The sequence below is a fragment of the Lampris incognitus genome, chromosome 10 (assembly GCF_029633865.1).
Source record: "Lampris incognitus isolate fLamInc1 chromosome 10, fLamInc1.hap2, whole genome shotgun sequence".
NCBI classification, from domain to species: Eukaryota; Metazoa; Chordata; class Actinopteri; order Lampriformes; family Lampridae; genus Lampris; species Lampris incognitus.
The window spans coordinates 2,018,013-2,030,645 of NC_079220.1; the positions used below are offsets into that span (position 1 = coordinate 2,018,013).

The following is a 12,633-nucleotide window of genomic DNA, read 5'->3' on the forward strand; positions in this document are numbered from 1 at the left end:
GTGCTTATCATACGCTCATGTCGTCTATGGAGTCTAAGTGGTGGGGTGTGGAGGTATAAGTGGTCCAGGCTCATCAGGCCTGAACCACTCACGCTCCTCCTGCCCAGCCGACCCTGTCCTGGTACTGGGTGTTGTTTGGAGTGTTTGGAGTATGTGTGAATGTGTGTGTCTACTAAGCAGGTGTGATTGGGATTAAAAGCAGAGCTAGCAGCATCACAGGCAAGATCTCAACCACCCGCCTCACCTCCACCCAATGGCTCACACCTCATCTGTCCCGCAAACCCAAGGCCTATCATTTGGTGTGTGTGCTGCGTATGCATTCCAGAGCAGAAAGAGGAGGGTGAGGCACAGCAAGACCAATGTAGGAGTGCAGCCAGCCGGAGAGTGGCCAAGCAGACCCCCCTCCCCCCGGATCCAGCCTGCAGCTCATCCTTGGTATCATTTGCAGTGACCAGCCGGGTGTACTTGGCATCTCACCAAGCGCCTCCAGAATTACGGGCTGTCCTGCGCTTCCAGCAGGCCCCCGACCAGGACGCCACCGCCACACACGCAGCCCACGGACATGGATATGGCCAACATCCCCCCACCCGCCCCCTTGCGAGGACCACCCCAAGCGCCAAGAGCAGCAAGGAAAGCACACCCAGGTGGCCCAGGATGACAATACCCCCCCTCCCCCCGTGAGGGCAATCACCACCCGGGCAAACCCACCTTGGGCACCCCCAGCCAGGATCAAGTGCCTGCCTGATGTCCACGACCACACGGCACATCCCACTTACCCCGGCACGACCCCCCTCTCCCCCCACGGCACGCAGGCAGACGCAAGAGCCCGGCCACCCCATCTTCCAGGTAGGCGGACCCTGTGGCACACTGAACACACCCCGTACATGCACCTGTAAGCTGGCTACAGTCGCCCACCAAAACCACAGATCCTTCCCGTGCCTCTGCTGGCCCAGCCCGGGAGCGGGAAAAAAAAATGTTTTAAGCTAGTCATATGAGTAAGATCATTGATCATCGGAGGCAGTTGAAAGGTGCTGGTAGTTCATTTGATTTTTGCTTTTGGAGCCAGCTGCAGTTGGAGATACTGCAGAGAGTAGTGGCCACCGATGTCATACCTGTGCTTTAATGTTGGGAATTATAAAAACGAATTGTTTTCGAAAACATGTTCCAGATGAGTGATTCCTTGTCTCTTCCACGACTTGGAAGATTAATGTTCCTTTTTTTTGGACCCGCCCCCTTTCCCCCCAATTTGTTCCCGGCCAATTACCCCACTCTTCCGAGCCATCTTGGTCGCTGCTCCACCCACTCTGCTGATCCAGTGAGGGCAGCAGACTACCACATCTCCTCAGATATATGTGGAGTCACCAGTCGCTTCTTTTCACCTGACAGTGAGGAGTTTCACCAGGGGGATGTAGCACGTGGGAGGATCACACTGTTCCTCCCAGTTCCCCCTCCCCCCCGAACAGGCGCCCCGACTGACCAGAGGAGGCACTAGTGCAGCAACCAGGACACATGCCCACATCCGGTTTCCCACCCGCAAACACGGCCAATTGCGTCTGTAGGGACGCCCAACCAAGCCGGAGGTAACATGGGGATCGAACCAGCGATCCCCGTGTTGGTAGGCAACGGAATAGACCACCACACTACCCGGACGCCCAATATTCCTTTTTTTTTAACCCTGAAGTCGGACTTGTGCCAAATTGGAGTGAATTTATTTGGGGACAGACCTGTCAACAGTCGTTGCAATAAATGGATATTTAAAACAATGAGTCTTTATTGATTCGAGAGAAATGGGAGATCAGATATTCATGATTCCTGAGATTGCAGATGGTTTGCCAGATAGGACTGTCTGATATTTGGGGTGGCTAAACCACCACACTCTTTATTTTTTGTAGTGTTGTCAGTTTAAATCTTTTTTTTTTTCTGCTTCCAGTAGAAAGTGTTGGTTATGGAGTCCAGGGCGTTGAACCACTTGGCTATCAGTTGAACTGGGGTCATTGAGAAAATGTAGGTTATTTTTGGTAGTATATTTTTACTGCTGCTCACTTGCCAATTAGTGACGAGGTTGTTCCAGCGGGTCAGGACTTCTTCACTGGATTTAATTCATGGAGTGCAGTTAAGAGCAAAGCTGACAGATTGGTGGAGATATCAACACCCAGGTATCCGATACCGAGCCAGCCCTTCAATAAAGACATGATCAAAAGCTATGGACAGCCTCTGTTGGATAAGCCTGCAGCCGGGTGAAGGTCAGGACACTGGAACGGCAGGTTCAGCTGCCGGTTTGGGTTCTCCTCCTTCTGCTTTGTAGGTTGAAAAGGAGTCAGGGAGGTTCTTGGCATATTCCACCAGCTCGTAGGAATCTCTGATGTCGGTAAGACCGAACCAGAAGACCGTCCACAACCCGTTAACGAAACTTCCATCACAGTGCTTGAAGTACCTGAGAGAGAGAGAGAGAGAGAGAGAGAGAGAGAGAGAGAGAGAGAGAGAGAGAGAGAGAGAGAGATGAATTGACTGACCAATGAAGTGAACATGGGACTGGTAGATTGAGTAATCCAGATAAAATGACAGATTTTGGCTGACCTCTCCACCGTATGCTTAGATGATGTTAGAAAAAGTGGAATTATTGTGCTAGTCCGACTAAAACTGGACTTTTAAATACAAGTAAACGCGTTAGTCCGACTAAAACTGGACTTTTAAATACATGTGAACGTGTTAGTCCGACTGAAACTGGACTTTTAAAATACATGTAAACGTGTTAGTCCGACTGAAACTGGACTTTAAATACATGTAAACATGTTAGTCCGACTGAAACTGGACTTTTAAAATACATGTAAACGTGTTAGTCCGACTGAAACTGGACTTTTAAAATACATGTAAACGCATTAGTCCGACTAAAACTGGACTTTTAAATACAAGTAAACGTGTTAGTCCGACTAAAACTGGACTTTTAAATACAAGTAAGCGTGTTAGTCCGACTAAAACTGGACTTTTAAATACATGTAAACGCGTTAGTCCGACTGAAACTGGACTTTTAAAATACATGTAAACGCGTCAGTCTAACTGAAACTGGACTTTTAAAATACATGTAAACGCGCTAGTCCGCCGGAAACTGGACTTTTAAATACATGTGAACGTATTAGTCCGACTGAAACTGGGCTTTTAAATACATGTAAACGCGTTAGTCCGACTGAAACTGGACTTTTAAAATACATGTAAACGCGTTAGTCCGACTGAAACTGGACTTTTAAATACATGTAAACGCGTTAGTCCGACTGAAACTGGACTTTTAAAATACATGTGAACGCGTTAGTCTGACTGAAACTGGACTTTTAGATACATGTAAACGTGTTAGTCTGACTGAAGCTGGACTTTTAAAACACATGTAAACGTGTTAGTCCAACTGAAACTGAACTTTTAAATACATGTAAACGTGTTAGTCCGACTGAAACTGGACTTTTAAAACACATGTAAACGCGTTAGTCCAACTGAAACTGAACTTTTAGATACATGTAGACGTGTTACTCTGACTGAAACTGGACTTTTAAATACATGTAAACGTGTTAGTCCAACTGAAACTGAACTTTTAAACACATGTAAATGTGCTAGTCCGACTGAAACTGGACTTTTAAAATACATGTAAACGTGTTAGTCCGACTGAAACTGGACTTTTAAATACATGTAAACGTGTCAGTCCAACTGAAACTGGACTTTTAAAATACATGTAAACGTGTCAGTCCGACTGACATCGTACTAAATGGAATTTCTGGAAGTGGGACTAACACACCTCCATAATGCGGTTGGGGATGGATTTACTCTGGCATGTATACGCTTCAATCGGCCCCGAACTGGCCTAGGCGTTCTGCGCATGATCCATAGTTCCCGCAGCGATCTTTCACCCGGAAGTCGAACAGCGTAGTATCAACATGGCGAGTGCTAGAGAGAGAACCACGCACTTCTGGACAGACGAGGAGACAAACCTCATGTTGCGTCTGCTGAAGGAGTTGGATATCCTGGAGTACATGGATGGAAGGAGGACGCGGAATGGTGAACTATTTAAGAAAGTGGCGGAAAAGTTGAGTCGCATCCAACATGTGCGAGAAGCCTGTGGCGGTAAAGAGGGCACAAAGTGGAGCGCAGCAGAAGTGGCGTGGTTGGAACACTCCAGGAGCGTACAGCGTTGTCTTCTGCCTGCGGACATCACCATAAGCACCAGGGACAGCGTGCATCTCATTTGTACCCAAAGTAAAGCGTAGAGTACGTATGAACTGTACAGAACTCTAAAGTCGTCCATGTTTTCACCGCTCCACATGGAACCCGCTTGCTAACTTGTTTGTCGCTTCTTTGGTATGTGACGCTATAGGTCAACCGGAAGAAGGTCCAATAGCAACCAACTGAAAGGGGGCATATCGCCTCCTACCATACCGGGGTCGGACATACGTCTGTCACTAAATCGATTCTCCCCCGGTTCTTGTATACTGAGACAACGACAGTAGTCCAATTACATGTCCTGATGGCGCTGTAACCGTAGCTCCACTTAACTGTGCATGTAAACACACTGACTGACAGAGGGGAGGAAATGAAAGGGCTGGAGGGGAGGATGACTTAAAGACAAGGAGAAGAGAGAGCAACAGAACAGGGCACAAAGATTGTTTTCTTTTAAGTTGATTTTGTTTTATATTTTGTGTCAGGGAGATGACGGCCCTCTGGTAGTTTCGATGTTTCCACATCCAGACTTAGAAGAATGTCCATGTTTCACTTCCTGATTGTAAACGACCACACTTCTGATTGGGCGCTGATGTTTGCCAATGGTACACGTCTGAATTAGGGTTGTGTATTGGTGAGAATCTGGCAATATGATACGTATCACGATACAGGGTTACCAGTCAATATGTCGAGATATATTGTGATACTTTAATGTACTGCGGTTTCATAGGCCTGTGTTCTTTGTGCTTATGCTACTTCCTGTCTCAGTTTACGTTGTTGGGTTGGAGTGGATGAGTCAAATGGCTGAAGGTAGAGTATGACACTGTTATCTAGCGGTCGTGGGGTTACACACAACACAACATGGTTGTCACGAACCTTTACATGTAAACAATTAAAATGGATATAGTGGTTTTTAGAATCGATACAGTATCACAAAAGATAATATCTCCATACTCGAGTGTATCGATATTTTCTTACACCCCTAGTCTGAATGGCCTCATGGATGACCGAGATGATCCAGAGTGTGTGTGTGTATGTGTGTGTGTGTGTGTGTGTGTGTGTGTGTGTGTGCTTCCTACCAGGGGTTGATCCTGTTGGTGGCTCTGGATCTCCAGAACAGTTTGCCCAGGTCCTGTCTGATGCACTCCCAGAGGAGGTGACTGTTTCCCTGACCCTGCTTACTGCTGCTCACCACGAACTTATCCAGGTACAGAGTCCCGCTGGACACCGGCTCTCTGGTTACTATGGCAACTGCACTGTACCTAGAAAGACAGAGAGAGAGAGAGAGAGAGAGAGAGAGAGAGAGAGAGAGAGAGATTGATTGATTTTTAAAAGCTACATTTATTCAGAATACATTACAGTGCAACAGCTGATACTCAAACAAAGTCATCTCTTTATAATCCAGCTCATACAAAGAAAACAGTTTCAGGAAAAAAAGACCACTGACTAGTCTGAAAAAGTGTTTGTAATAACAAACAGAATTTCAAAATAAAATAGCCCAACATAACAAACACAAATTTGCCTCAGGGGTGTGTGGTGTGTGTGCAGCAACACAACATCCTGTCCTTAGACCCTCGCATCGGATGAGGAACAGCTCCCTAAAAAGTCTTTAACAGAGATAGAAAAAATCTGTGTGGAAGCTCTGCTCCCCTGTTGTAGGCCTTCATCATCTTCAGCTCTTCTTCAGACAGGTTTCAATTCGTAGCTTTAAAAAGTCTCTGTGTGGCATGTAGACCTCATGTTGAGCAGCTGAGCTACTGCCTTGGTGTTGTCAGGTCTCGATCCTTCTGCAGCCACTATGCGCTGTAGGGTGATGTTCCTGGCAGAAACCAGTTACTGGGAAAGTCCTGGAGAGCACCAGTTGTGGACAACCAGCCTGGCTCCATGAATCAGTGGCACCTCCAGCAGCAGTAGGAGGAAGCTCACCCAGTGCAACACACTCTTATGACCTAACTTACTGAGTCTTTAACCTTTTAGAACCTTTTCTTTTATTGGCCTGACACATCTTTCTAAGAGCTGTTGCATGTTTTCTCAAAAGGATTTTTTTTTCATCCAACACAGCAAACCCAACTAATTTCTGCACAGTCGACACGCTTTCAATAAATTTTTACGTTTCTGGAAAATACTCAGATACTTCCACAGCTTTTCCAAAGGTGTCATCTACAAAACCACTAATTTCCTTTAGTGAGTACAGATCTAGAATTTGTGACTGTGAGTCTGTAACAGATGTCTGTGAATATTCTCATTCATCCATGTCATGGTTATCCAAAGGAGTTGAATCAAGTGCAACTGGACTTGGTATATATCCGTGAAGACGTTTCGCCTCTCATCCAAGAGGCTTCCTCAGTTCGTGCCTTTCTGACTAGACCAAGCTAGTCTGACTGGCTGGTGACTCTGACTGTATTTGTAACAGATACAGTCAGAGTCAGTGTCACACCCAATTTCCTCCACCTCATCCTCACCAGCAACACTCTCCATAATGCCCGACTCACCCTTTCCCCCCATTTGCACCACCAGCCTGACTATGGTCAGGTCCAGCTGCTGGCCCTTTTCCGCTGCCTTTCCCTGGTGCCGGTTTCTGCTCTACTCTTTTCCTTTTGTCTGTTTTGACACTCGTGACAGCCTCATGTGAGAGTGACTGGAGGTGTTTACCCTGGCAAGGTTTACTGTTCTTAACTTGGATCCAAGGCTCTTGGATGGATGAAGTTGACCAAACTTGGGTCTTAGGTTTTGTGGCCACAGATGATAAGTCCAGGATTAACTTGTCCCTCTCCCTGAGTTCAGCCTGCAGTTGGGTAACGTCTGTCTTCAATTGTGCAAAGGTAAGACAGCAATTCACACAGTCATGTTTGATTTCAAGCAATAAGCAGTAAAGTTGGTGTAAAAGTCTATAAAGGTACTAAAAGCTTAAAATCCTCATAAAAGCAACCAGCTAGCCTAGCCACCAGGCTAAAAATAAACCTTACTAAGCTGGCACCAGTCAAGACAGTCCAGTAAGCTACATCCAGCTGAAAGCCAACTTGAAATTACTAATAACTTGAGATCCAAACGTCGGATGACTAAAATATTTTAACTTGCTAAATCATGGGTAAAACAACTAGGATCGAACAGTGTTTCATAAAATTGTGGCTAAAACTGGATAAAAATGTCAATTTATGACAGCGCTAGTGGACAAACAGAGCATCAATGTATGACTGCCTGCCTCCTCATAACCTCGGGTCCACGAGCTTCTGGCCTGTGAAAAAATCTGACCATTCTTTTTTCCCAGACCAAAGAAGTTGGATGGTGTGTCCATCTGACTAGCACTCTGAAAGCATGACCACACCAATGTCCCTCGAGCCATAGAGGCTAGTAGGTCTTTATGGGCAGCCCTGTTGGAATTCAGTACGTCCTCCATTTCCTGTGGACACCACAAAACTTTATAGTTTGACGATTTCAGCCTCAAGGTCATTTATAGCAGGGGTCCCCAACCACCGGGCCATGGACTGGCACCAGGCCGCAAATCATTTACTACCGGGCCGCAAGGAAACAATATAATTTACATCCATCCATCCATTATCCACAGTGCTTCTCCTGCTCTCAGGGTCACGGGGATGCTGGAGCCTATCCCAGCAGTCATCGGGTGGTAGGCAGGCAGACACCCTGGACTGGCCGCCAGACCATCACAGGGCAATATTCAAATAAAGGCCCGGTCCAGGCATATATGGCTGGACCGTGTAATGCTAGAGGGCTTTTAATTTGAAAAGGATACTTGAAGTGTGTACAATGATGTAATTCTATTTCGGCAGACCAATGGTAACTAACTTCATAACTCAGAGACCACTCAGTCAGCTCGCTACTAGCAGCTAGCTAGCTACCATGAGTACCGGTAAATAACAGACGTCGCTGGGGAGTTTCTTCGGAAGAGGTAGGGGTGATAAAAGGTGTAATGATGTTATGATACCGTTGATTTATAAGCATAACCTATATTCCGGTCGTTATTAACCCACCCCCGCCCCTCCTCCAGTCCGCCAGAGTATTGTCAATATTAAACTGGTCTGTGGTGCAAAAAATGGTTGCAGACCCCTGATTTATAGATCTGGTGATGTCTTGTGTGGGATTGAGAGTATACAGTCAACCTTCCCACAGTACCCCATGGCCCGAACAGAGTTACGTCATATGCTGTAGATCAAAAACCTGAGAGGACAAAGCAGTGTTAAGATGCCAGTATACATGTACCTACCCCTCATGTACCTACCCCTCAGACATGTACTTACCCCTCAGTTACCTTCCCCTCAGACAGGTACCTATCCCGCAGACATGTACTACCCTTCATGTACCCACCCCTCAGACGTGTACCTACCCTTCAGACACATACCTTCCCCTCAGACAGGTACCTACCCCCCAGACATGTACCTACTCCTCAGACGTGTACCTACCCCTCATGTACCTACCCCTCAGACCTGTACCTACCCCTCATATACCTACCCTTCAGACATGTATCTACCGCTCGGACATGTACTTACCCCTCGGACATTACCCCTTAGACATGTACCCACCCCTCAGACATGTACCTACCCCTCATGTACCCACCCTTCAGACATGTACCTACCCCTCAGACGTGTACCTACCCTTCATGTACCTACCCCTCAGACGTGTACCTACCCCTCATGTACCTACCCTTCAGACATGTATCTACCCCTCAGACATGTACCTACCCCTCATGTACCTACCCTTCAGACATGTATCTACCGCTCGGACATGTACTTACCCCTCGGACATGTAGCTACCCCTTAGACATGTACCCACCCCTCAGACCTGTACCTATCCCTCATGCACCTACCCTTCAAACATGTACCTAGCCCTTATGAACCTACCCTTCAGACATGTACCTACCCCTCAGACATGTACCTACCCCTCAGACAAGTACCTACCCCTCAGACGTGTACCTACCCCTCAGACATGTACCTTCCCCTCAGACATGTACCTACCCCTCAGACATGTACCTACCCCTCAGACGTGTACCTTCCCCTCAGATATATACCTACCCCTCAGATATGTACCTTCCCCTCAGACATGTACCTACCCCTCAGACATGTACCTACCCCTCAGACGTGTACCTTCCCCTCAGATATATACCTTCCCCTCAGATATGTACCTTCCCCTCAGACATGTACCTTCCCCTCAGATATGTACCTTCCCCTCAGACAGGTACCTACCCCTCAGACGTGTACCTATCCCTCAGACATGTACCTTCCCCTCAGATATGTACCTACCCCTCAGATATGTACCTTCCCCTCAGATATGTACCTTCCCCTCAGATATGTACCTTCCCCTCAGACATGTACCTTCCCCTCAGACGTGTACCTACCCCTCAGATGTGTACCTTCCCCTCAGACGTGTACCTACCCCTCAGATATGTACCTTCCCCTCAGATATGTACCTTCCCCTCAGATATGTACCTTCCCCTCAGATATGTACCTTCCCCTCAGATGTGTACCTTCCCCTCAGACGTGTACCTTCCCCTCAGACGTGTACCTTCCCCTCAGATATGTACCTTCCCCTCAGATATGTACCTTCCCCTCAGATATGTACCTTCCCCTCAGACATGTACCTTCCCCTCAGACATGTACCTTCCCCTCAGACATGTACCTTCCCCTCAGACGTGTACCTTCCCCTCAGACATGTACCTTCCCCTCAGACATGTACCTTCCCCTCAGATATGTACCTTCCCCTCAGACATGTACCTTCCCCTCAGACGTGTACCTTCCCCTCAGACGTGTACCTTCCCCTCAGATATGTACCTTCCCCTCAGATGTGTACCTTCCCCTCAGACGTGTACCTTCCCCTCAGACATGTACCTTCCCCTCAGACATGTACCTTCCCCTCAGATGTGTACCTTCCCCTCAGACATGTACCTTCCCCTCAGACGTGTACCTTCCCCTCAGATGTGTACCTTCCCCTCAGACGTGTACCTTCCCCTCAGATATGTACCTACCCCTCAGATATATACCTTCCCCTCAGATATATACCTTCCCCTCAGATATGTACCTTCCCCTCAGACATGTACCTACCCCTCAGACATGTACCTACCCCTCAGACATGTACCTACCCCTCAGACATGTACCTTCCCCTCAGACATGTACCTTCCCCTCAGACATGTACCTTCCCCTCAGACATGTACCTACCCCTCAGACATGTACCTTCCCCTCAGACATGTACCTACCCCTCAGACATGTACCTTCCCCTCAGACATGTACCTACCCCTCAGATATGTACCTTCCCCTCAGACGTGTACCTTCCCCTCAGACGTGTACCTACCCCTCAGACGTGTACCTACCCCTCAGACATGTACCTTCCCCTCAGATATGTACCTACCCCTCAGACATGTACCTTCCCCTCAGATATGTACCTACCCCTCAGATATGTACCTACCCCTCAGACGTGTACCTACCCCTCAGATATGTACCTACCCCTCAGATATGTACCTACCCCTCAGACAGGTACCTACCCCTCAGATATGTACCTTCCCCTCAGATATGTACCTACCCCTCAGACATGTACCTTCCCCTCAGATATGTACCTACCCCTCAGACATGTACCTTCCCCTCAGATATGTACCTACCCCTCAGATATGTACCTACCCCTCAGACAGGTACCTACCCCTCAGACGTGTACCTATCCCTCAGACATGTACCTACCCCTCAGACAGGTACCTACCCCTCAGATATGTACCTTCCCCTCAGATATGTACCTTCCCCTCAGATATGTACCTTCCCCTCAGATATGTACCTTCCCCTCAGACATGTACCTTCCCCTCAGACATGTACCTTCCCCTCAGATATGTACCTTCCCCTCAGACGTGTACCTACCCCTCAGATATGTACCTTCCCCTCAGATATGTACCTTCCCCTCAGATATGTACCTTCCCCTCAGACGTGTACCTTCCCCTCAGACGTGTACCTTCCCCTCAGACGTGTACCTTCCCCTCAGATATGTACCTTCCCCTCAGATATGTACCTTCCCCTCAGATATGTACCTACCCCTCAGACATGTACCTTCCCCTCAGATATGTACCTTCCCCTCAGATATGTACCTACCCCTCAGACATGTACCTACCCCTCAGACATGTACCTTCCCCTCAGATATGTACCTTCCCCTCAGATATGTACCTTCCCCTCAGACGTGTACCTTCCCCTCAGACATGTACCTTCCCCTCAGATATGTACCTACCCCTCAGATGTGTACCTTCCCCTCAGACATGTACCTTCCCCTCAGACGTGTACCTTCCCCTCAGACATGTACCTTCCCCTCAGATATGTACCTTCCCCTCAGACATGTACCTACCCCTCAGATATGTACCTTCCCCTCAGACGTGTACCTACCCCTCAGACGTGTACCTTCCCCTCAGATATGTACCTTCCCCTCAGACATGTACCTTCCCCTCAGATATGTACCTTCCCCTCAGACGTGTACCTACCCCTCAGATATGTACCTTCCCCTCAGATATGTACCTTCCCCTCAGATATGTACCTACCCCTCAGACGTGTACCTTCCCCTCAGATATGTACCTTCCCCTCAGACGTGTACCTTCCCCTCAGACATGTACCTACCCCTCAGACGTGTACCTTCCCCTCAGACGTGTACCTACCCCTCAGACGTGTACCTTCCCCTCAGACATGTACCTACCCCTCAGACGTGTACCTACCCCTCAGACGTGTACCTACCCCTCAGACGTGTACCTACCCCTCAGACGTGTACCTTCCCCTCAGACGTGTACCTTCCCCTCAGACATGTACCTACCCCTCAGACGTGTACCTTCCCCTCAGACGTGTACCTACCCCTCAGACGTGTACCTACCCCTCAGACGTGTACCTTCCCCTCAGACGTGTACCTACCCCTCAGATATGTACCTTCCCCTCAGACGTGTACCTACCCCTCAGACATGTACCTTCCCCTCAGACGTGTACCTTCCCCTCAGATATGTACCTTCCCCTCAGACATGTACCTTCCCCTCAGATATGTACCTTCCCCTCAGACATGTACCTTCCCCTCAGACATGTACCTACCCCTCAGACATGTACCTTCCCCTCAGATATGTACCTACCCCTCAGATATGTACCTACCCCTCAGACATGTACCTTCCCCTCAGATATGTACCTTCCCCTCAGATATGTACCTACCCCTCAGACGTGTACCTTCCCCTCAGATATGTACCTACCCCTCAGACATGTACCTTCCCCTCAGACGTGTACCTACCCCTCAGATATGTACCTTCCCCTCAGACGTGTACCTTCCCCTCAGATATGTACCTTCCCCTCAGACGTGTACCTACCCCTCAGACGTGTACCTACCCCTCAGACGTGTACCTACCCCTCAGACGTGTACCTACCCCTCAGACATGTACCTACCCCTCAGATATGTACCTTCCCCTCAGACGTGTACCTTCCCCTC

The 12,633-nt window shown here is 48.3% G+C and overlaps 1 protein-coding gene across 2 annotated transcripts in view; it reads right to left on the reverse strand.

The window, feature by feature from the left end:
• Positions 1-1,754: 1,754 nt before the first annotated feature.
• nags (N-acetylglutamate synthase) overlaps positions 1,755-12,633 on the reverse strand; it is a 34,309-nt gene continuing 23,430 nt past the window's right edge. For both annotated transcript variants that reach the window (XM_056287696.1, XM_056287695.1), the window contains exons 7-8: positions 5,280-5,462; positions 1,755-2,434 (exon numbers count right to left, since the gene is read on the reverse strand). In XM_056287696.1, coding sequence (XP_056143671.1) covers positions 2,245-2,434; positions 5,280-5,462 — 373 coding nt within the window. In that variant the 3' untranslated portion in view covers positions 1,755-2,244. The remainder of the gene's footprint in view (positions 2,435-5,279; positions 5,463-12,633) is intronic.